Here is a 26,179-nt window from a genome sequence, read left to right as displayed (position 1 = left end):
ACAAGTCTCCACTTCCCACTTCATAGCATTTACCGCTGCAAACACCGGGGCATATTTGGCAAACGTGCTTGCTGCATTTTGTGTGAACTGGTACTAACAGTTAAATTCAAGAAAGCAAGATGATTTATCATCTGTAACTGCAGCGCGCTTCAGCAAATATCTATTTTTCCTGGGGAAAGTCTGGAGCATACCTTTGCAAAGATTGTTCTCAGTTAGTTCATAACCAGTCCCACAACTTGTTTCGCGCTGACAGCGGAAAGATCCTAGTGTATTGATACAAATTTGGCCAATAGCGCAAGCGTTGACTGAAGTGATACACTCATTAATATCTAGAAAGAATTAAGGTGAAAAGGTATGAAAGTGCAAATCCATCATTCACTCGTCATTAGGAAGACAAAGATTCAACGCGGTTGCAGGCAGTGAACAGCATGTTTAATTAGGCCCTTAAAGTTTAAACAACAACAACAACCAAACTTATTTCAGAAGTAATCTTTTAAATTGTGTTGCGTCGGCAGGCAACAGGGATTTAGTGGTTCTAAAAGTAACCCCAGAAATGAGCAGAAACACCATTTCCGGATCCGGGTAGGTCAGTGCAGCTCCCTTCTGCCTTCAGTGATGTGATCCCACACCTGTGGATGGTAACTGACATACAGGTTTATTACTGCTTCACTGAGGACAAAGCCTTAGATGCATACGCTCTCCCTCTTCGTTCTGCTCCTGTTACATTTGTCTCTCCAAAATAGTGCTGCGAGCAGCTTACTAACTAGGAGTGCTTGAACAGCTAGAATATAACTAGGGCTAATTGGCGAAAAAAAACACCCCCACACACGCACCCCAAAAGCAAAGCAAACAACCATCTTTCTTTACCTTCACAAGTGAAACCATCAGGCTGAAGCTGGTAGCCCATAAAGCAAGAACAGAGGACACTGGATCCTGTATCCCTACATTGCTGGGTGCAAGGACCACCTCCTATGAAACCAAGGAGAGTTGTGCAGGATGATAGTGAAAGGTATTTCATTCTTTTTAAAGGTTTGTCATGAAAAAGCCTAAGATGAACATCAAACATTTAATCTTTGCCGCTACCGTATCTTCCATTAATTTCTGCTGGAGAAAATGAATGATTTACTAGAAATTAGTGGTTCAAAACCAGAGCAGAATACTCTGTGCTGTCAAGGTTGCATGTAATCTTTAGTTTTCATTATTCACTTAAAGTAAACCAAGGAGCTGGAACATTTCCCACAAAGGAAAGAGACCACTAGGCATAGCTAACACTACTGATTTATACATACTGATGATAGCAAACATACAATTTGGTTTACATGCACAGCCAGTTAATGGCAGAGCTAAACTACTGTGGAAAACCTATCTCTAGATGAGACAATAAAATGTCTCCCGTAACACTGCCCACTTGACCAGCAAAGGGAAGCTTGATTAAAAGCTTAAGAATGGCAGACTTAGGTCCAACTACGCGGAGTGGACAAATGTGTACAGCTGGTGCATTATAGTGGTTAACGGTGAGCTTGGAAACTCCTAACTCCAATCTCACCTCCGCCACACTCAGCAGTTGGCTTTAGTCAACTTGCTGTTCTCTCTCTGCCTTCCCATTCCCTGCTTATGAATTAGCTCACCTCTGCAGCGATCATTCAGGTATATATCTTCAGGGTCAACTTCCACTGGTGATACTGAATCTAAAGAAACAAACAGACATTGAGGAGAGAGAGAGAAAGGCCAAAGTTCTTAAAATGATATGGCTTTCTGTCCCATTGCTTAGACTGGGTCTTCTTGATCTGTCTTTTTTATTATTTAGTTTTAAACTTGAAATTTATGTATAACCATTTATGACTGTTGGGAATTGCTACATAGAGAATTCTGCCTGGCATTCTCTCCTGGGGGCCGTCTTCATGAGTGATTTGGTGCAACGTTCCAGCAGTCTGAGGTCCTTCGCAACAGATGACGTCATCACCAATCCGCTGCCAACCAGCCGCTTCCCTCTTGAAAAGCTGCATTGTCTGAAACTCCTTTTACTCTGACTTTTTTTTTTACTTAAAATGGCTCCCTGGCAGTTTTGCCATAGTGTGCCATGCCCCCATCCCAGATTAAATCCTGTGCATGCCTTTGTGACCTGGGAGTGATGTGGTCAAGGGGGTGGGATGGCCCATTCCCCCTTGTTTCCCCAAATGAAGTAGTTTTTCCCATATCTCTGTAATGGCCACAGGAGCGTAACCAAGTCACCTGTAGTGTTAGAGGGGCCTAGAGATCTGTAATGCTTTGCTTAGGTTCATTATTAGTGCAATTTCCTTGCTCGTGGTCTTCGGAGAATATGAGATGAGTCAAAGGTCGATAGCAGCGGCCTCAGCACATTCTCTCCTGCCAACCAAGGCTAGTATCTTATCAGGGCCTAGGATGTGCCTGGGAAGTGAGGCTATGTTTATGCCAAGCTCCAGGTGTCTGTGCTGGGAAAGTTTTGTTCTGAACAAGCACTGTTAGTCTATGCTGGGAATGAATGCTAATTAATGCTTGCTGTTGTCATGCTGCCTCACTGCTAACATGTATGGTATAAAACTCATTTTACCCCATGGCTCTCGGTTCAGAGAAGCTGTCTGATCCAACCATTGGGTACACCTGTATGCTGATTGTACTCAATAAAGTATGTCCTTGTAAGTAAACCTGGATCTGATTTATCACTATCTTGGCACCTCTAAATTAAGAGTTCGAAGCCTACTGCAGGAGCAATATAACTCCCCCCGCCTTCTGTGCATGTTTACTCATAAGTAAGAAATAAATCTCACTCCCCCACAGTGAATCTTCAACATATTCCAATGCTGGATGAGACTCTCTGTAAAGCAACCCCCTTCTGTGCATGCTTACTCAGAAGTAAGAAATAAATCATGCTCCCCTCCATTTAACAGATCTCCATATAACCACAGTAAATGCTAAAGCATTAAAGTGTTTAAAGGGTTAAAGGCTAACTTTAATAACTTGCCCTAAAGCACTCTTTCGCTTCTCCGTGAAATTGCTATCTCAATGCTGGGCTTCTTTGATGTTCCGTAGTTTTTCTGTTGTTATGTAAAGTCGCAGGAGCAAGCATTCGAGATCGTGGGAGCTTCTCATCTCATTGTGAGCAGGAAGAAGGAGAAAGGTGGGTAGAAAGGGTGGTTGGAAGCAATAATTCCGTGCCAGAGTGCTGGAATGGTGCAAAATTGCAGGGCTGGGCTGCTTTCATGGGAAGCCTTCAGATGCTGCACTCCAGCATTGGAGATGTTGGCTTCTCAAGGCAAAAGGGCACACATTGGGGAAAAGGGCGGGGGGAAATAATGTAGTAGAGGAGGGACCCTTCAGAATTGTGAAATAGTTGCTCTCCCTTCATAACAACACAGTAGCAGGGGGAAGCCTGGACAGGGGAGGGGGGCACATAAACCTCTCTCATTGGTTGAGCAGCCCCTGCCAGTCTGATGATGATCAGTTCTAGTCCCCCCACCCTACCCGGAACTATGTTCATTTCAAGCACTGTGTGACCCCTGAAAACTATATTTTAAACGTACAGTACACTCAGCTTATCATGCTTCGTGTGTCCCTGACGAAGCAAAGCCGATTCAATGGAAATCCAGGTAATACTCCAACGCACTTCTCATTCCATTGTCATGAAGATCCCTCCCTCGTGGAGCTTGCTTATGGATTACATCCCAAATAGTCAGATTTAGGCCTAAACTACACATGCCTCAGAATGAAGTCATAGAGACTGGAGGTGATAGATTGGACTACAAGTCTTCAGACTGCAGATGGATGATACTATTTTCAATACACATATGCACGCGCACACACACATACACAGGCACACACACACACGAACTCCCTGCATGTATGTGTTCACAGGTTTTATATGCAACCTTAGCAACATGGGAGCAGCCACAGAAATGGCAGCTCATAAATTCCTACGATGCTATGTATATTGGTCCACATGGTCCTACATTTTCTATATATTGTTCTGGGGAACTCTGGTGTTCAGTAAAAGGATCAGTCATGAAAGACAGTTGGCCACCCAATCCCAATCTCTCTCTAGTATGTGCAGCAGCAGGGAGGGAGGCAATAGTGAGGCATAAGAGGCCTGGCCACAACCTTCAGTGAACTGAGTGTACACACTAGGCTTTGCCCTTGTAGTCTATGCAATGTGCAGGGGATATGTGACAGATGCTCAGGGGTTCCTTAGTAGGCACAGTGTTCCCTGAAGGTAGAACATTTGAAAACCACAGCTCTAGGATACCATCGTCGTCACAGAATCATAGAATCACAGAATAGTAGGGTTGGAAGAGGCCTATAAGACCATAGAGTCCAGCCCCCTGCTCAGTGCAGGAATCCAAGTCAGAGCATTCCCGACAGATGGCTGTCCAGCCATGTCTTGAATGCCTCCAGTGCAGGAGAGCCCACAGCCTCCCTCGGGAATTGGTTCCATTGTCATATTGCTCTAACAGTCCGGAAGTTTTAGACAAGACAAATCTTAGACAAGACTATGCTGACAGAGCTGTATGGGAAGTGAGGACTTCCCTTTGTGACTTCTCCCCATGCCACTCCAATAACATCTAGATGGAGGAACTACATTGGGGAGGCCAGCGGTGCGGCTCCTTCCCACAGCAGCACTGTTCTCCTTGGGAGCCAGGTAATGTATGAATTAAGACTGTAGCCTTTCTCCGTTAGGGATATTTTTTTTTTAAAGCTAAGGGCAGTCCTGGACAGTGCAAAACCCTATATCCTGTGAGACCTTCATGTAAATGTTGAGGTGTCTCATCAGTACTCTGCAACAATTCTCCCTCTGCTCATCAGAAAAAATGGGGTTGTGCTCCTTTACCGGGGAAAGGTGTTTCTTGGTGCGGCTTGTCCAATTCTTTGTTAGGACCGTCCACAATTAAGGCATTGGCATTTTCTCTCTCTTCAACACAGCAAGCTCTGAAGACCAATCCACACTGGTAGGCCATCAACAGACTCTGCTCACAGCTGTTTCCTTGCTTCTGGGCCACCTTCCCCATAAAGCAGCAGTAGCAGCATTTCTGCCAAGACACAACTGACACGTTACCAATGAGCTTTTCGATAACACAGCTATCAGCCAAATTCAATTTCCCTCCTGCAACACAGTGGCCCAGTAAAGACATGAGGTTCTTTCTTCATTAAATATTTATTTCAGCATTTATATACTGCCTTTCCGGGCGAACTCTCCCAAAGCAATTCACAACACATTGAAAAAAGACAGAATTGATTATAACGTAATGGCTAACTATAAAGCCACAATCTAAACATATCAGAGCAGCCGTTGAGACAATACCAACAGTATAAACAGTATTAAAAAATGAAAATGAAAATCAAAAAATCAAAATGTAATTTAAAGTTTAAAATGAAAAATTAAATTTTAAAAATGAAAAATTAAAATTAAAAAATAAATTTAAATTTTAAATGTTAAAATGAAAAAAAATAGAGTCAAAATATCAGTGGTTAAACATGGAGCACTGAAATGTCAATTAAAAGCAGCTCAGAACAGAAAATTCTTCAAGGCCCATTAGTAGGTTGGCTCCCCTCCCCTCCCCTCCCCTCCCCTCCCCTCCCCTCCTCGTGCTCCCCGTGATACTTGAATCCTTTTGGAAAGATGTCACTGACAAAATTAAATTAGTCCTGTTCTTCAATTTAATCACCTTATGCAGGAATACATCCCTTCAATGTGAGACTCCCCAAACTGCCATACAATGGATTGCCAGAGTGTCACTTGTAGCAAAGCCTATTATTTTACAGTTCTGCATGTATAATTAAAAATTGGATTGGAGACCTTTTAGACACCCATTAAATAATGCATCCTGTATTTCAGGAAGGATATGCCAGAGAAATTAAATGCAATTTGGCTGCCTTTTCTATAATTGCTTTCTAATTGAATATTAATCTTTTACTGGAATCTCATCCATGCGCAAAAGGCCCTTTCCCACGCCCTCTCTTTTTCTTCCCTTCTACGAGATTAATATTGTCTCATTATGATAAAATTCTTCTTATTTCAAAACTAATTAAAATTCATTGGAGAATGCTGAATGGACACAGAAATCAAGGGAGGAGGGCCTGACAAACCAGATATCCAAACAATTATCTTTTCTTGACTCAGATCGTACCTTTGAAGTCTTTGTTGCTCTCCTCTTTATATTCAATAAAATATTAATAATAAGCGGGGGGGGGGAATACATGACTTCACATTGTGTGGGCACTGACATGAACCAGCATTTTGCAATGCAAAGAAATATGAAACGTTTACTTATTTAAATACTTTATTAGCAAAACTTCAGCCAATATTAGCCCTACATTGCAGGGGGACAGACACTGTGGCTGGGAAAATATTGGCTTGGCTAAGGACACCTGGAATTGTCCTGTGGCTGAAGGGGCAAGGGAGAAGGAAAATGTGGCCCGTCACTGGCCTGAGAACCAAGGACCACTGGGAATTTGCAACCCTTGCTCTCCCAGGAAGGACACCAGCAAGGCGAAAACCAGACTACCCCAGGCCTTAGCCTAGAGAATAACTAGCTGCACAGAACTTGCTTCCCCGTAGAACTTGCTGATGTACAGATCAGTTGCCCTGTACATCAGTAGTAGAGAGAAGGACAATGCGGCCTCACTCTTGGGATATGGGGCTGTTGGGTACTTGCAGCACCCCAGCAAGGACAGCACGAGGGGAAGACTTGCTAGGCACAACAACGGAAATACGTGCAAAAAACATGTTGGGATTCTCAAATAAATATTGGATGGCATTGAATGGTACTTCCCCACTCACCCAACGCAGTCACATGAATGGGGACACAGACACGCCCACATTCCCACCTGCCCAGTGCAGTGGCCCTCTCTCCGCAAGCTCAGACCACCCATGGAGGAAAGCGTGTCTGAATATGGCCCACGCATGCCAAGCACAACGTACATAGGCCAAAACTGCAGTCAATTCTCCAGGAAAAACAACAACCAGATACTATACCACACAATTGTGGCCTATGCATGTAGCCTTTATTCAGACATGCCGTCCCCCAAGTAGATGGCGGGGGCCGATGGGGGCAAGGGCCAGCACAGTGGGTGTTGGGGGGCAGCAGTTGTGAGCACACTCCCTTCCACACAAGAGACTGCGTGGTGGGAGGAGCATCATCCAATCTAGACCACTAGAGCATCATCCAATCTAGACCATCTAGACTGCGTGGTGGGAGGAGCATCATCCAATCTAGACCATGTGCATCATCCAATCTAGACCACTACAGCATCATCCAATCTAGACCATCTAGACTGCATGGTGGGAGGAGCATCATCCAATCTAGACCATCACCTTGCTCCACTTCAGGATGCCTTGCTTGATCTATTACATTGGCGCTGCCCTCCGACGTTGCTTCCAAGATTGGCCTGGACCCCATTAGGTGCCTGTTAACGATGACCCACCTCTGTTCCTGATGGCCAAAGTGATCTCCCTTCTCTATTCCCTCTCTCTCCCTTCACTTGTGCATCTCCTCTTTTAGATCAGGGGGCAGACGGAAAGTGGACTGGGAGATCTCCAGGTGATTTGAAGCAGATCAGCAAGTGTTTGTGACTGCCAATAACAGCAGCCCCCCAAAGCCTAGTTTATTCCTCCTAAAATAGGTTGCTGAAAACAAGAAAGCTTCGGAGCTGATTTGGGTGCAAAGAGATTTGTGTGCAGGCGCCCTTTCTGGTCCTGAAAATAAGCACCTGGGCAAAGCAGGTGCTCAGAGGAACCCTGTCTGGCAATTCTAGGTGTGCGATCCGAGTCACCGTTTTGTGCCTCACTCTGGACTTCAGGATTCAAGTGAGAAACAAAGTAGATCCCACAAGTCTAAAGTCTGCCTGCCCCTTAGAAATTAAGCCTGAGGATGGGATGTGTATGTTTTTATTTTGATTTATTTACAGTGTGTGGATACTGTAGATGCTCTAGAAATAATAATAAATTAATAGACAATCTACAGAGAGCAAACAGCTGGTGAAATTTGGACCAGGGATTTCCCAATACCCAAGTGCTCTCTCTCGCTCTCTCTCTCTCGCTCTCTCTCTCTCTGTGTGCGTGTGTGTGTGTGTGTGCACAGCACTTTTTGTGAACTCAAGCAAAATTTATACATGTATATTTTTGGCATGATGTTGAATGTCTCCAAACCTACATGTAAATGGGCCATTATAATATGCTATACACAATAATTTTTTGTGCACAGCCCATAAATCTCTATGTTTGAAAAAGTAACTGGAAGGCATTCCCTGAAACTCTCATCATTTCAGGAAATGGAATTTAGGCAAGAACTAGGCAGTCTCATGTCTCTTTCTCCTCTCCTAGAAATGCTCAAAAGTATGCGGAAATGTAATTGAATGAGAACGTTCTCATACCCGCTCAACTCCACAGGCTACTGCTTCTTGGTACAGGGAAAACTCGCAGTATAGTAATGTCACATGATGTACTGAAGATCCCAGGTATTATAAAATGTGTGTCTTACATTTATGTCCTGCCTTTGTTCTATGATGGAATTCAAGATGGCATACACAGTCTCCCATCCAGGCTCTGACCAGACCCAAACCTTCTTTGCTTCAACTAGGTTGGGGTATCATGCAATTTCAGATGATGCCCTGCAACCATTTCTGGCATAGAGGAGATTTAGGGCTGCCATTTTTGGTGGCAGCCAGACAACTGCCATAACATCTAGTCTGAGCATTTAAAAAAATAGTATGAGACTCAATAAGCTCAACAGCTGGAATCATCGTCATTATCATCATCATATTTATTTACATCCCGCCTTTTCCCCAATACTGGGACTCAAGGTGGCTTCACAACTTTAAAACTTGTACAATCAAAACCTATAAATAGAAATATAAATACAAGTAGACAAAAGTTAAAAATATAATTAAATCATCAATATTAAAATGGTAAAAATATCAAAACATTAAAAGACAACAAGAAAAATAGTATCCATCCGTTATATTTCAAAGGTCCAGACTAATTATCCCCAAAGGCCTGCTGGAACAAAAACGTTTTTTACATGCCAACGAAAGCATATCAAGGAGGGTGCCACTCTCGCCTCCCTGGGAAGGGAGTTCCAGAGCCTTGGGGCAGCCACCGAGAAGGCCCTCTCCCACGTTCCCACCAGATGTGCCTGGACTAGTGGCAGGACGGCGAGAAGGGCCTCCCCTGAAGATCTCAGGGCACGACTAGGCTCATAGGGGAGAATACGGTCTTTCAGATAACCTGGACCCATGCCGTATGTGGCTTTATAGGTCATAGCCAGCACTTTGAATTGTGCCCAGAAACAGACTGGGAGCCAGTGGAGCAGTTTTAGCAGGGGAGTGGTATGCTCCCTGTAGCCAGCCCCAGTCAGCAGACTAGCAGCAGCTCTTTGAACCAGCTGAAGTGTCCGAACACTCTTCAGAGGCAGCCCTACGTAGAGCGTGTTACAGTAATCCAAACGGGATGTAACTAAGGCATGTGTTACTGTGGCCAAGTCAGACATCTCAAGGAACATGACCAATGATCAAATATCAACAGCTTCAGCAGCAAACATCGCACTAACCATGTGTGAAGGCCTGACCGCTAGAGGGCTCTGTTTGGCTGACGTACACCATTCTGACAGAATGACATCGAAGCGTTGCAGAAAATACAAGAATTTACAAAATGTTTTAGGGCACACATTGATTTCATGTGGTATACTGGCCAGGCCTACATGTTGCCACACCCTGTGGAACGCTGTTTAGATGTGGAATTGTATATAAATGTTGTAAATAAAGTAAATAAATAAATAAACAAACAAACACCAAACACCTCTCTGATGCTATGCATTGTAAAGGACTATCGAAGATGATGATGATGATGATAATAATAATAATAATAAATGGTGCGGTGGCTTAGTGGTTAAGATGCTGAATTGCAGACCGGAAGGTCAACAGGACAGCAGTTCGAGACCCGAGTGCTGTGTGGCGGAGTGAGCTCCCGTCTTCAGTCCCAGCTCCTGCCAACCTAGCAGTTCGAAAGCAAGAAACTGCAAGCAGATAAATAGGTACCGCCTCGGCGGGAAAGGTAACAGCGTTCCGTGCACCTGGGTGTTCAGTCATGCCGGCCACATCACCACGGAAGCGTCTTCAGACAGCGCTGGCTGTTCGGCTGAGAAATGGAGATGAGCACCGCACCCTAGAGTCGGACACGACTGGTTGGGGACACCTTTACCTTTACCTTTTTACCTCTCCCGTTATCTATCTTCTCCTTGTGGAAGCCATGATAAGCTTCCCAGGAAGCCCGGAGTTCTAGGAACACAGTCTGAAAACCACACAAAGGGCTGGATGTGCCTGATCTCGTCTGATCTCTGAAGCTGAGCAGGGTCAGCCCTGGTTAGTACTTGGATGGGAGACCGCCTGGGAATCAGGCTTCCTGCATCCCTCAATGGTCTTGCAGGCCCCTTCCAACCCAACAATTCTAGGATTCTCTAGGATTCACCCCAAGCCAGACTGGAGGAAGATAGAGTACAGTAGAGTGGCCAAGAGGCAGAATTCTGAGTGACAATTCAAGATGGGAAGGTTTTAGATCAAATAATACAAACAGCACCGCTGAAGTCTCACCTTAACGACCTTGTCTTCACAGGTAAAATTACTCTTGTGCAAGTCACAGTCTTCTTGCTTGCTGGCAATCGCTATTCCAGTTGTACAGTGCAGCTCCTCCAGTTGATTGAGACAGCACTGCTCCTGGGCGATGCTAAACATCAGTACAGAGAATGGGGAAGAAAGAATCTGAGGTCAAGCAGACCACGGCAGCAGTATTGTCTTTGTATAGCAATTTGCCCCAAGCCAAAATCCTAGTTAATTATCTGGTCCACTGGATGTCTAAAACCTATATGACGTGATGGTGTAACCTGGCCCTAGCAGCACCTTGTCCAGCCGACTTGGCTCCCAGTGAGCGTCACAGTGTTATATCTGCACTGAACTGAACAACAAGCATTGTTAGCTTTAAACTGGAATTTAAAACCTGCTTCTAGCCATAGAATAGTATCCAACTGTGCCCCAGCGAGAACACCAATGACATGGCACTAATGCAAACCAATGCTCGCACAAGGTAACTAGTGCTTGCTAGGACAATTGGAAAAAGTGGCGTATGCTGCCAAAATGTGGCAATTTGGGCTGCAAATTGTCATTTTTTTCCCCAAGCACTAGCTACGTCATGCGAGCGATGGCTTACGCTAATGCAACGTCATCCGCACTAGCATGGCAGCACAGCTGGATTCTACCCATGGTTTCAAACTCTGGTTAAAAGCCAACTATGTTTAATGTTCAACTCAGTGCAGGTATCACTATTCCCACATAAACGGAATAGAGCCTATGGAAGGAAAAGATTCTCCAGTGGTGGTGACCTGCAAGGTGTGTGCCATGTTTGTTTTCTTGCCTGAGATCAACATGGCCTACACGTGCAACAAGTGCAAGTTGATCACGCTGCTGGAAGAAAAAGAAAGAGGACTGGAGCGGCGAGTGTCGACCCTCCAGGGAATAAGAGAACACGAAGAGTTCTTGGAAGGAACAGTGGAACTGCAGCAGCAAAGTGAAGAACCGAAGCTAGAAGAGCAACAGCAAGTTGAGGCAGAAGAGGAAAATGCTGAGGTGTGGAAAAATGAAGTAGAAGATACTCCTTGGAAAAGGGTGACAGTTTGTAGGGATGGGGGAGAAATCCTCCACGGACCCCTGTGAGGCCGGATTCAAAAGAATCCGGCCCCCCAGAGTCCATGGAGGATCGGAAGACTTACCTCCGCCTCCTGGAATCCTCGCCGGCCGGATCCTCCCTATCGGCTGGCTCCAGAGCACCAGCAATACGGCCTCCATTACCATATCGCTGGCTGGGCAGACTGACTGCAGTGTCAGGAGCGCCCTAGCTGCCTCTTGCAGTCCCCTCCAATAGCCAACTCAGGACACAGACGACGAGGATTCTTTCCAAGGCTTTATTCCTTTATTACTTTATGACTCTTTCAGATACTAATCACTAGCGACTAAGCAAGGAACAGCACTGGGGAAAGATAGCAGAGTAGCCTAAGCTCCAGGTAAGGCAGTTGGTCCCTGTTTGAAGGGGAATCACAGGAGGACTCTGAACTTATGGGCTAGGGAGAGATCCTCCCTCTTTCCCTTGGGTCCTTGGGATGCGACCGTTGTTTGCGCACCAAACAAGCACAGCGCCTCCTTTCCACGCCCTCCATCTGTCGTCGCTCCCTGCGTCTGTGCCGGGCGTCCAGCAAGCCCCTCTCCAGTGCTCTCTCACTGCCAGGGTCACGATCTATCCCAGGAATGCTGGCAGGAGGAATCTCTGCCAGCCGCTGTGCTTGTGAGAGATGAGCGAGCTCCTCTCCCACGGATTGCTGTTCCTCCTCAGAATCAGAACTGCTCTGGGGCTCTATGGGCTCAGTTTCCACCCTGACATGTGGACGCAAATGGCATCCACTACGCCATTTGCGGCCATAAAGGTCTTAGTTTAAGCTAAATTTAGTTTAAACTAAGACCTTTATGGCCGCAAATGGCATAGTGGACGCCATTTGCATCCCTGCTTTTTCACACAATAGGCTATGTAAATATTTTCTCATCCATCTTTCCAGTAGTTATAAGAGGGACAGAAAGGGAAAGAAAAATACTCCAGGTGAATGACTGGCTACGAAGGTGGTGCCAATGTGAGAGATTTGGATTCTGGGACCACGGGCTATACTTCCTGGAAGATGGACTGCTGGCAAGGGATGGGTTGCACCTCGGTAGGGCTGGGAAGAATGTGTTTGGCCATAGCATGAAGAACTTCATCAGGAGGGCTTTAAACTGAATCCTATGGGGGGGGAATGTAAATTTGGGGGTAACAATGGACCAAGGCTCATGGCCCATAATGGAGAGAACAGCTCTAATAGCACCCAATAATAGTCTTCACAAACATGTAGGAAGAAAGCCAGACTATAAAGCACATGGTCTTCGATGTCTATATACTAATGCCCGGCATATGGGAAACAAACAGAACGAACTTGAACTCTTAATACAGGAGGGAAATTATGACTTGATAGGTGTAACTGAAACTTGGTGGGATGACTCCCATGACTGGGATACAGCAGTTGAAGGATATAACTTGTTCAGAAAGTACAGAAAGAACAGAAAGGGAGGTGGGGTTGCACTATATGTTAAAAATGCATACCTCTGCACAGAAATACAGGAGGATGAGCTTGGTAGCCCCAAGATGTAGTGGTAATGGGGACTTCAATTTCCCCATATTTGTTGGGAGACAAATTCTGCAAATCATGGCCCCTCCAAGAAATTCCTGACTTGTGTTGCTGATAATTTCCCCCTACGGAAACTGGAGTAAGGAACTAGAGGATCAGCTATCGTTGACTTGATCCTAACCAACAGAGATGACTTAGTGGATAAAGTAGCAGTTACAGGAACTCGAGGAGAAAGCGACCGTGTTATATTTGAGTTCTTGGTTCTAAAAGAAGCGAAAGCCGAGTGTAGCCAAACACATACCCAGGATTTTAGGAAAGCCAATTTTAATAGACTCTGAACAGTGATAAGTAGGGTTCCATTGCAAGTGACTCTAATGAGAAAAGGAGTCCAGGATGGGTGGGAATTTTTTAAAAAGGAAATCCAAACAATTCCAACAAGAAAAAAAGGTGGAAGACAACAGAAGAAACCAGTGTGGCTTCACAAAAGGCTTAGAGATTACCTGAAAACAAAGAAGGACACATATAGGAAGTGGAAGGAAGGTCAAGCTACAAAGGAAAACTACAGGCAGGTAGCACAGAAGTGGTGGGATGGCATCAGGAAGGCTAAAGCTGAGAGTGAGCTGAGGTTAGTGAGGGATGCTGAAAGCAACAAAAAGGCTTTCTTCAGCTACGTGCATAGTAAAAGAGGAAAGAAATGGTGGTTCATCTATTAAATAAGGATGGCAAAATGATAACAGATGACAAAGAAAAAGAAGTGCTCAATTCCTACTTTGGCTCAGTCTTCTCCCAAAAGAGGGTCTATGACCCCCCCCCCCCAAGCCAAGGCGAAGTACAGGCTGAAGGGGCAGGATTGCAGCTTGAGATGGATAGGCATATGGTCAAGGAACACCTAATTACTTTGAATGAGTTCAAATCTCCAGGGCCAGATGAACTGCATCCTAGAGTAATAAAGGAACTGGCAGAAGAGCTCTCAGAACCATTGTCTATTATCTTTGAGAAATCATGGAGGACGGGGGAAGTGCCAGATGACTGGAGGAGGGCTAACGTTGTCCCTATCTTCAAAAAGGGCAAAAAGGAGGAACCTGGGAACTATGGACCAGTCAGTCTGACATCAATCCTTGGGAAAATTCTGGAGCAGATGATAAAGTGATCAGTCTGTAAGCACCTTGAAAACAATGCAGTGATTAATCAAAGCCAACATGGATTTGTCAAGAACAAATCCTGCCAGATGAATCTGATCTCATTTTTTGATCAGGTAAGCTCCCTTGTGGACTGTGGGAATGCTGTGGACATAATATACCTCGACTTCAGCAAAGCTTTCGACAAAGTGCCCCATGATATCCTGATGAGCAAACTAGCTCGAAGTGGCTAGATGAAACAACGATCCGGTGGCTCCACAGTTGGCTAAGAATCGGACTCAAAGAGTGCTTATCAATGGGACCTTCTCAAGCTGGGGAGAGGTAACGAGTGGGGTACCGCAGGGCTCAGTCCTGGGCCCAGTGCTCTTCAACATTTTTATTAATGACTTGGAGGAGGAGGTGCAGGGAATGCTTATCAGATTTTCAGATGACACAAAATTGGGCAGGATAGCTAATACCTTGGAAGACAGAAACAAAATTCAAAGTGATCTTGATAGGCTGGAGCACTGGCAGAAAACAACAGAATGAAATTTAATAGGGATACATGCCAAGTTCTGCACCTAGGAAATGTTCTATGATTGTATGATCATATTAACTATAGTTAGTGCTGAGAAGGGAAGGGAGGAGGGATTTAAATAGAGAGCAGGTTAGCAGAGTACAGGAGCCTGAGGGGTGCACCTTATTAGGAAACCTTTTATCTGCACTAAACCATTTCCAGATCCTGGTTTGCAGCTAAAGCTTAACTATAGTTTAGATATTCAGACATAACGCTTAACCACGTCAAGCAAAACAAGCCATAGTTAAGCAATATGGCTGCATAGGGTGTGTGTCTTTCCCAACACTCTCAAAATATCTCCTTGAATTCACTGGATTAATTTTCCCAACTGACAGACAGAGCCTTGAGATCAATTAACAGATCCAGAGATCTCTAAAGAAACAGAGTTTTGTGCTTTTATTTCACCACTTTTTTAGATTTAGAAAGAGAAGCAAAAGCCTGCATTCCTGTTCATTAAATCAATATGTAACTCCAGAACTCTCTTCAGAAATATGTAACTCCATAACTAATAGATCTTTTCTATTATCCCTCCCAGTGGGTGCATACTTAAAACCAGCATGAATTTCCTAACAGCATTTGGAGAGTTCTTATTTTCCTTTCATTTATTTCCATTAAAACTATTAAAACTGCAAGCTGGATCGTAATAAGAATTCCTTCCTAGATTAGTGCCCATCTAGATTTAACCAGTGAAATCCAATCCCTTCCACTCTCATTTCCATCTTCTCCTTCAGGAAATTAATATACTCTGCAGCTGTTACCTGTGCTGTTCATGCAGAAATTTGGGAGTTTTCTCAAGACAACATTATGACTAAATAAGGAATTTATGCTAAGGGTATTTAATACTGAGAGACCAAACACAAAAAAGGAAATACAACAAAAAGGGAAATGCATTCAAGAAACTTATTTAAGCAAATCCGCTTGTCACTATTTGGATACAATGTTTACAGGGAAAGTATAAGCGATTTCAACCTAGTTCTTTGCTATGTAGTATACTTCTGACTGTGCTATACCACTTCAGACAGCAGGTGGGGGCTCTCACAACTGAATGTTACACACACACAGTCCCCGAACATAGACAACTAGCATATCAGCGTTCTAGTTTAGCCTTCTCCCCAAAATTCCAGTTGTTTTAGGCACAGGTATTTTATTTTATTTTATATAAAGAAGCATTCAACCCTGTGGACTTCATCTGTATTCTGAAACGGTACAGCCCACACACAGGTATATCACCTGAGTGAGATTCAGGCCATAATATGACATTAAAGGAATAGCAATAGTAATAACTCAGGCCCAGTTATTCATGGAGTGGAGGAGTGGGCACACTTCCCTGCATAGCGTACCAAAATAAATGTGTGGCAAGAGCCTAAACACAAAGCCTAGAGCCACAGCAACAAGATTTGCTTGATTTCTGCCCCTCAGTATTGGTCTGATGTTAAGGCTGTAAAACCCTGCCAAAGAGAACCTCCTCGTCAGTTCCCAAAAGTCATCCTTATTTGTTTATTTAAGGTACATACCAGTTTTTCGATGCTCAAAAATGATCTAAGCAAACCACCTTTTAAATTAAACTAAATAAGGCCTCCAGACCAGCCATGCTGAACCTGGTGCCCTCCAGATGTATTGGACTACAGCTCCTATCATCCTTAGCCAGCAATGCCAATGGATTAGGGGAGCTGTAGTCCAAACTGCCTGCAGGATGCCAGACTGAGGAAAGCTGCTCTGGACCAAAATCAGCATCAACTCATAGAAGTACAGGAAACAGCCTTCTGCTGAGTGCTACAGAGCAGAGTGCTCTGAGCAGAGAGAGCAGAGCAGAGTGTAGCAGAGTGCTACAGAGCACTCTGTAGAAGTCGGGGATCGAACCGGGGACCAAGCACAGGCTCCACTACTGAGCTCTTGCCCCTCCCCAAATGCTAGCTGATTATTTTCTTTAAAAAGTCTTCCTGCCTTTTGGAAGGCCAGAAAAAAAAAAAATTGTGTATCCCAGCCAAGTCCTGTCTTGCCCGGCACTGGCAAGGCAGGATCTTAGGTCTGGACATTCTGTTTAGTGGCCATACTAGCGGGGGCGAGCAAAGCAGCATGGAACGGCTGCATTCACCAGCATGCAGCTGATTCACAATAAGCCAAGATTCTCTAGCATTCTGCTTTATCACTCAGTGGAAATGTAGCCGATCGCTCCTCCTGTGAATTTTTCAGTCATTTAACTCAGCCTGAAAATAACTAGAAGGGAGGTGATAATAAGGAGAGGTGATTTCAACAAAGCCGCGAGTAATAAGAAGCAAGTGTAGGGTAATGAGTGGGAAGTCCCTGAGTCAAATCTCATCCCTGACAATAATTTGCTAGATAATGTTAGGCAAACGCTATTCCAGTTTCCTTCCTTCTCTCCTTCCGCCCTAGCCACACGCACACACTCCAAACCAGGAACGTCTGCAATGTGGCAATAATAATACCAGCCTACCTTATAAGGATGTGTAAACGGAGTGTTTTGAATGCTTGAAATGTACCGTACAAATACTATTAATAATATATGTATTTGTTACCTCCCAAGTCCACATGTAAATGTGGAAGATGATCAACGGGTAATCCCCTTCAGCTTAGCGCAAATTCTGGTGAATTAGGTTCTAAGGAACCCAACCTTTCTCCCTTCCCTCTTTTCTGGAAATGTCCCTGAACAAAGAACTTGCATACGCAACTACAGATACCAATCTGCATATCTGCACATTCCAGGCTGACTCTCTCCCTTAGCCTTCCCCATAACTCAGCTTTATGTTACATAGGTACTGCACGAATCAACTGGAGGATCCGTTGGCAGGTCCTCCCAGGCTATTGCTCGGTCAGTTTGAGTTTCCCTCTCTGGGAGCTGCCCAGCCCCACTGAAATACATTTGTTCTTTGAGATTTCTGTTTTGTCTCTTTGCTGTCAAACAGGCAAGACAAGATCTCATCCGCCTTCCCCCGTAAGCTGCTTTGGTTAGTTATTTTTAGGATCCTGATACGCTGTAATTATCTGTAATTTTAAGTTCATTTAAGGCATTTAAAATTAAGGGTGTAATTCTATGCCGTACAATTCCCAGCGTTCCCTAGCCAGCCAGGCATAGAATTAATTTTAAAAAGCGACCAACTATTTCTTCTCTCTACTTGGTTCTTTACTGAATATACTGAACTGGAAACTAGAGTTGATTTTGTTCTTTGCCTAGTCTGAAGGCTAGCCTCATCCATGCACTGGACTGCTTGGCAAACACACGGACCTGGTTTTTAATTAATTTAAAGGATGTTCTGGAAAAGGAGCTTAGCTTTCTCCATATATAAAAGCCATACCCCTGGATGTCCAGGTTATGGGTTAGTAAATATTAGAGTTATCAGTTTGTCACATATGGTTGGCAGAAGCCAGGATCTGATTTGAGGCCTAGACTCAGGGCTTGCGCAAAAAAATCAACCCCTCTAAAATATTTAAGGTCGCAGGAGAGTGAGAAATCGAGTTGCTATTGATCTCTATATTTGGAGGGAACCCCCTTCCTTTGTTGCTAGTCCGGTCAGGCAAGCTAGAGGCAAACACATGAACAGAAAGAAAGAAAAAGATATGGAGAGAAAGAGAGGAAGGACACTGTGATTTGGAGTTGAGGAGATACAGATATACCACGTTCTCACAGAGGTCCACAAGGAAGAACTTCCTCCAAGTCTTTAAGGCTCCAGGGGATTCGAACCAGGAACCCAGGCAACAGAGTTCAAGCACCTGACACTCTGCAGCACTGGGACAGTTCTCAGGCTGAGGCTCATCCCATCCAATCCCTGTCAGGCTGCAGTGCCGCCCATGTGGCGGTGAGAGCGGGAACTCCAGCTCTTCAGGCCAACCATGACGATGTGATTTGAGGGGCCAAGGAGCCTAGCTGGATGAACATAGCTTCTCCAAGTAGTGTTTTCAGTCTGAGCAATTTGTCTGACAGAGTAACAGCACAGATCACCCTGTGCCTTAGTTCTTGATCTATGGCTTGTCTCTGACTTTATCTCTGATCTAGTTCCCCTCTCCTCAGCACTGGTTAGGCCTCTGGAGTACTGTGGAGTACTCTGGAGTACTGTGTCCAGTTCTGGGCGCCACACTTTAAGAAGGATGCAGACAAGCTGGAGAGGGTATGGAGGAGGGCAACAAGGATGATCAGGGGACTGGAAACAAAGCCCTGTGAGGAGAGACTGAAAGAACTGGGCATGTTTAGCCTTGAGAAGAGAAGACTGAGGGGAGATAGGATAGCGCTCTTCAAGTACTTGAAAGATTGTCACAGACAGGAAGGCCAGGATCTCTTTTTGATCATCCCAGAGTGCAGGATGCGGAATAATGGGCTCGAGTTACAGGAAGCCAGATTCTGGCTGAACATCAGGAAAAACCTCCTGACTGTTAGAGCAATACGACAATGGAACCAATTCCCTAGGGAGGTGGTGGGCTCTCCCATGCTGGAGGCATTCAAAATGAAGCTGGACACCCATCTATCGGGGATGTTTTGACTTGGATTCCTGCACTGAGCAGGGGGTTGGACTCGATGGTCTTATAGGCCCCTTCCAACCCTACTATTCTATGATTCTATGGCCCTTTGGTTCTCATCTGACCAATCCAGTTGCCAGCCATCTGCCAGGGTTATGACTACATCTCTGCCTCCGGCTCTTGTCCATGTTTGCCTGTACCTGACATCCAGCCTCTCCATGATCACATCATCTGCCTCTGGCCCATTTGACCCTCATCTGTCTTTCCAGGGTCAGGCCCTAGCACAGCCTGCCACAACGCGAGGCTCCAGGCCTGACAAAATCTGGTCTCTCGCTCCCCTCCACACCCTGTTCTGCAATTGTTCCTTATATATTATATAAATGTACGCAAACATCAATAATATCTACATGTGGGAACGCTTAAGAACTGCAAGACTAATGGTGCAATCCTAGGCATGGCTACTCAGAAGTGAGTCCCATTAAGTTCAGTGGGCCTTACTCCCAGGTATAGGAGTGCAATCTAATTCCCTTACCAGGACAATTTGGGTAGTTTCGCTACAATAACAGTGTTATCCCTTTTTTTCACACATACGTAAGGCTTCAAAACCGGTCGAGAAACACAATTACCCCTTTCCCCGCCCCTCCATCTTTGTTTCATCTTTGTTATTGTTCTTCAGGCAACTTCTGTGTTTTATCTGCCAACCACTTTATGTAGGAGACAGATTTTAACGCCAATATAAATGCAAAACTTCAGAAAGTAGTGACAGACATGATTGCAAAACACATTCTTTCCATACCTAAAAATAAATCAAGCCAGGAAATCTACAATTACAAATCTAAAAAAACGAGAAGGAGAAGAAAAGCAAGACAACAAATCTTTTCCCCAAAAAAGGTTCTCTTAAGAGTACAGCTTTTGGATAGAGTAAGGGGACCAGATTTTCCACTAAAGAATAGTAGTGTGAACAAATCTCCAGTCAATGTCTGAAACTAGGTTTTCTAAGGAAATATGGGAAACGTGTAGTAGGAGTAAAGACAGGGATGTTCAAAGCCAACAGGGTCATTCTGTCTGTTGTTATAACAACAGGCAAACAAATTGCTTTGAAGAATACCTGCATTCTTTGGAGTCAGGATTTAACGGCAGAGAACTGCAGTCTTTTTTTTGATTTGCCCATTCATATCCACGTGTGCAACAGCTCTCCACTGAGGTTTCTGCAGAAAGAAAAAGCAGTGTGTTTTATAAGCACTTAGCAAATGGGATTGAGGGAATTCAATTACAAGTCAATTCACTTTCCTCTTCTCCTATCCCATATCTCCCAATCACCTCTCAAGGAATCATACAATCACATCACAGTGAAATATAATTTCTAACCTTTACAGAAAGGGAAGCTAAAATGAGCATCATTCTACTACATTGCAGGAACATCTGCTTTACCATTTTCTCTCTCTTTCTCTCTCTGTTCTGCATCATAGTGTTCTGATGACACTAAGCATCAGATATATCCGATTAGGTGGGCTCTATTCCAGAACAGTTTATTTATTATTAACATTTATATGCCACTGTATCTGCTAAAACGCCACCAAGGCTTATGCCACAAGATGTCTGCAGTCCTATGAACACTTATATGGGAGTAAGTCTCATTAAAATCAGAGGATCTGACTTCTGAGTAAATAGGTTCAGGATTGCATTGCAAGTCTGTAAGTCTTTAAGGGAGCAATCCTATGGCCACTAGGCAGTCGCTAGATGGCGATAGGATATCCGGTTTTCCAGGAACCGACCTCGGACCCTGCGCTCCGAAGTTGGTTCCTGGAGAACCAACCCCCCCGCACTTCTGTGCTGCTTCGGAGGCAGCACAGAACAACCCCATCCTCTGCGCTCGTAAGAGGAGTGCAGAGCGGCCAAATCAGGGTGTTCTGGGGCAGGGAGGGCAGAGATGCAGGTACGACATATCCTATGTGTTGTACAGCAGCCTCCCCCCACCCCACTCAGCCCTCCCATGGCTAGACAGCCGCAATTGGCTGTCTAGCCGAAAATGCAGGGCAGGAGGAGCGCGGAGGGAACAATCCCCTCCATGCTTCTCCTGCCCTGCTTTGGATAGGCAGTCGCGTCCGAGTTCAGAGGCGGCCACCTATCTGGATAGGATTGCGCCCTAAACTGCTATAAGACTCTCAGTTGCTTCTATAACAAATGTGGCATTAGACATGACATGGATGTTGAGGACCAGCAAATACAAGTGCAATGCACTTCCTGTACCTCTTTCTCATCCAAAACAGAATGTTGGCATCTCTCGTACTTGAAAGATGCTCAAGCGTTGGGCAGGAGAGATGCTCAAGTGCAATTCTGAATGAGGTGTATATGCCTTGAGCAACTGTAAGCGTGCAAATAGAACGTAAGCAGCCCCTTGCTGGATCACACCAAAGTTCCATCTAGTCCAGCATTCTGTTTTCCACAGTTACCAGCTGGGTGCTTTTGGAAAGCTCATAAACAGGGCAAAAAATGCAAGAGCCCTCACCTGTTGTCTGTCCCCAGCATCTGGTATTCAGAGCTATACTGCCTCTGAATATGAAAGTTACATTTAGCTATCATGGCTAATAGTTGCTGAGAGATTAGGGACATCTCTACACCACCCTAAAGTCCTGCATTTAAAACGGGGCTTTCTGCTTCCGTTTTAAATGCAGGATCACAACGTCGCCCTTTTTCACCCGCTTGCTTTCCCCCACCCCCTTTCCCCTCCTTCTCCCCGTATCTGAGTCTTCCATTATCTTTCATGGATCTCGCTCCTCTTCTTGTCGCTTTTCCTCTTTTCACGGAGGAAACTGAAGTGGAACACAACAGGGTAATTTGATAGCTTATTAACTGCGATCTACTTAAAAACGGAACAAAGTGCATTTAGTGCAGGAGATGCCTTGAATGATCATGGTGTCATGTAAAGAGCCCGCAAAATTCCGTGAATTCCGTGAAGGAGCAATCCCAATCACAGGATAAAAGCTCAGTGTGAAGGCACCCCAGGAGGCTGAAGCAGAGGGAGAGAAAGGAAACAGTACCACTTCTTCAGCTCTGCTGAGACACCAGCTGCTTTTGGCTCTCCCTCCACTGTCTTCTAGCAGCAGCCACTCCATCAGGATGCAGCATAGGGAGGGAAGGGAGGCAGGGCCACTCCATCAGCTCTGGTGAGAGATCAGTTCCTTTTGCCTCTTCTCCCTGAAGTGTTTCCATCCCAGCTGGCTGTTATAAGAACTCTCTAACTTTAAGAACAGATGCTTCTTTCTGCTTCCCCCCCCCCTCCTCATCCCCTCTTCCTTTTGTGGTGTATCTTTTAAATTTTAAGCCAGTTGATGGGGGCAGGGATTCTCTCTTTTTAATTGATCTATAAGCTCTTCAAGGAGCCTTTTCAGCAGAACAACATGGTAAAAATACTTTAAATAAATAAACTGTGTATCATGATCCTTCTTCAAAATTAACTTTAAACCCCCTTTAAACTGGGAAGGGGAAAGCTGTGTGCACTGATATGTGCTGGTATCTGCACAGATGAAAAGAAGTTTCCCAACCCAATTGCACTGTAGGATGCAGAGGTAACATCCTTAGACAACAGAAACCACAAGTAAAGAAAAAACTGTTTTTAAACCCCTGCAAAAGATGCAGACGTCCCTTAAGCCTTAAGTGGAAGGAAAGAATACACATGGAAATTAAAGAAATGAAAATCACAAAGAATGGAAAATTAAATATACAGCTGACATAAATCATATGTCAAAAGAAAAAAACATACCAAAAACAATTAAGCTAGACTACAATGCTGCACATAGTTATGTTACTCAAAGCAGAGGGATTTAAGCAGCCTAACTATGTCCATACACTGCAACCTTAGTATTCATATTATTTGTGGACAATGGCCAGATCTAGCAAAATAAACACTGTTAATGAGCCACAGGATTACAGACATACTTAATATTTCATGCACAAAAGTTCAGCACACAGCAGGAACATCAGAACTAATAAATGAGTCACTCTAATTGTGATTTGGGTCCAGCAACATGACTTATTCCTGAACGTACAAAAAAACAGAAAATTGGAGTCTATTCTTCTTTGTAGTCAGGTATGCATGAGCAGGTTAAAAAGCATCATGCCTGTTCTTCACAGCTGATGAGTTGTGCATGTGCAGGATTTCTCATTTGTAAGGGACAAAGCAGGGTTCTGTCCCAGTCACAACCTGGCCGGTGCTCCAGGATCCAAATTAGGAAGAAGCATTTCCAGAGTAGATTCAGATCTACCACTTTCTGGCAGGCTCCAGAGCCTTTGCGTTAGCAGGGCAGCCTTCCATCACCCCCTCACTACAACAGAGGCCTCAGCGTATATGAGGAGGCCTAGTGAGGCACAAGGGTATCCCAGAACCATAGTAGGCATGGCCTTGCTGCCTGACGACCTCTGGTGCAGTGATGAGGCAGTAGCAGCTCCTTGCTCCTTCAGGAACTTGCAGCATATGAAACCTAGGGGACACCTCCAGGCTGCACTAAGGCCCTCCCGATAGGCTCCAGGGCAGCCTTCCCCAACATGGTGCCCTCCAGAGGTGTTGGATGACAACTCCCATCAGCCCCAGCCAGCGTAACCAATGGTCGGGGATCATGGCAGTTGTGATCCAAAACATCTGGAGGGCGCCACATTGGAGAAGGCCGCTCCAAGACCTGCAGCATAGTGAGGGGGTGGTGACACTGTTGCTGGTGTCATAGCAAGGGCCTTAGTGCTGTAACTAGTCATTTCTACACCTTGGCTAGGTTCCCAGTTTTACAGCCCCAGGAACCAGCACTTGATGAAATTCCAGGTTCTCAACTTCTCACTGCTCAGAGAACCCAGCTGCTGGCTGTCCAACATCTGTACTGCTAGGATGCAGGCACAGATCCAATCCGAAGTTACAAACTGTGTCATTATTTGCCTAGGCGGCTGCTCTCACTATGTCCCTAACAAAGCTGATATATGGCTTTTCATCGGCCGTCTTTGCAACATGCTTAACCAGGGTTCCTCAATGCGCTGCCTGTGGGGACCTGCAAAGGTGCCCACAAAGCTCTCCACTCCCTGCCCCCTTCAAAAATTTTTGGTTAATCTAACCTTAAAAAAATGTTAGGGTAGCCTTCTCTCTCTCCCTTTCTAACATCTAGCCTTCCTCTTTCTCTCCCCTCTGCCTTGCTGTTTCCCCCTCCATCCCAGCCTCTAAAATCTCTATTTCTCTCCCCCCAGCATCTCTTTAGCTCACTTTTGACTAGCCACATCCCCACAGCAGCCATTATGTGACTAGACACATCCTCCATGGGAGCCATTTTGCAGTGGCGCACACAGCAGTTTCTCAAATTCCCAAATCTGCTCACAGGTCCAAAAAGCTTGCTTAACTATTTCATTCTAAACAAAAACACTACCTACTAAAATTATTCTAGCAACTAGCTTGCTACTTTTCCATGTGCAGGGATGACGTTTTCCCTCTAGAGAAGTGTTCTATCGCGTGAGCCTCACCTGCAACCTGAAGTGGTATGGTCTAGATACATGTTTACCATTCCTGCGAAAACTTGGTCAAGGTTATGCACAGCTATGTTTTGTATGTCTGAACACATGCCTGCTCTATATGTTACAGCACAGGTAGGCAACGTGGTGCCCCACAGATATTTTGGACTATTAAGGGCACAATCCTATTGGGATAGTTGGCCACCTCCAACTATCCAGTGCAGGGTGGGAGAAGCAAAGAGGGGATCCTCTCCTCTGTGCTCTGGGACTTCAGAGCGGGAGCTGGGGGGGGAGCCGCACGGCCCATAGGAAGCGTTGTAACGATGCTTCCACGGTCTCCGCCCCTCCCCGCCGCCCGGAACCTTCTCCTTTCACCTGCTCCATGCTGCATTTATGAGCACGGAGACAGGGAAGAACTGCACCACCCACGAGGCAGCAGGGGAGGGGAGCACGGTTTCTGGGAGCCGAAAAATCCTATGGCCATCTAGGCACTGTCCAGCTGCCATGGGATTGCTCTCTCACTCCCATGAGCCCTAGTCAGCATGGGCAATGGTCGGGCATTCTGGTAGTTGGACTTCAAAACATCTGGAGGGCACCAGGTTGCTTAGCCCTGTGTAACAGGGGTCTTGGAAGTTCATTAAAGAGTCAAAAACCACTATAAGATTCATAATGTGACTTAGGGCTGTATCCTCCACATTTGCTGACCATAAATTGACCCTACATTAGCCCTCTGTTCTACTCTAGTAAGAATCTCAAATGACCAGAAGAGAAAAAAGGGTATTCTTTTAACATAAGAACATAAGAAGAGCCATGCTGGTTCAGACCAAGGGACCATCTAGTCCAGCATTCTGTTCACACAGTGGCCAACCAGCTGCCCACGGGAAACCCACAAGCAGGGCATGAGCACAACAGCGCCCTCTCACCCATGTTCCCCAGCAACTGGTGTACATAGGCATACTGCCTCTGATACTGGAGGCAGCAGATAGCCATCAGGACTTGTAGCCACTGACAGCCTTCTCCTCCATGAATTTGTCCAATCCCCTTTCAAAGCCATCCAAATTGGTGGCCATCACTACATCTTATGGAAGTGAATTCCATAGTTTAACTATGCACCATGTGAAGAAGTCTAATACTGCAAGTCACTAAAACAGGGCTCCTGCACACGGGGCTTTTATCGTGCTATGGAGATTGCTTACTTACAGAAGTTTGCGAGTCCTGTACATGATGCAGCTCTCCTCCAGGGAACCTCCTGCTCTTTGTGAGCAATATTGCATTGTTTTCCATGACATCGAAAGTTTGGCATTTTCCCTCCTCCCACCATG

At 45.1% G+C, this 26,179-nt stretch overlaps 1 protein-coding gene across 4 annotated transcripts in view; it reads right to left on the bottom strand.

Moving 5' to 3' along the window:
- Window positions 1-26,179, bottom strand: part of FBLN1 (fibulin 1) — a 103,887-nt gene that overhangs the window by 62,385 nt on the left and 15,323 nt on the right. For all 4 annotated transcript variants that reach the window (XM_084811310.1, XM_084811312.1, XM_084811311.1 and 1 more), the window contains 6 exons: window positions 20,482-20,581; window positions 10,600-10,732; window positions 4,844-5,042; window positions 1,629-1,688; window positions 868-969; window positions 192-329 (listed from right to left, as the gene is read on the bottom strand). In XM_084811310.1, the coding sequence (XP_084667436.1) occupies window positions 192-329; window positions 868-969; window positions 1,629-1,688; window positions 4,844-5,042; window positions 10,600-10,732; window positions 20,482-20,581 (732 nt within the window). The remainder of the gene's footprint in view (window positions 1-191; window positions 330-867; window positions 970-1,628; window positions 1,689-4,843; window positions 5,043-10,599; window positions 10,733-20,481; window positions 20,582-26,179) is intronic.

Source organism: Heloderma suspectum, chromosome 7 (assembly GCF_057233095.1).
Source record: "Heloderma suspectum isolate Gila_16-S chromosome 7, 16-S_ref, whole genome shotgun sequence".
NCBI classification, from domain to species: Eukaryota; Metazoa; Chordata; class Lepidosauria; order Squamata; family Helodermatidae; genus Heloderma; species Heloderma suspectum.
This window is presented reverse-complemented; position numbering and strand designations above follow the sequence as displayed.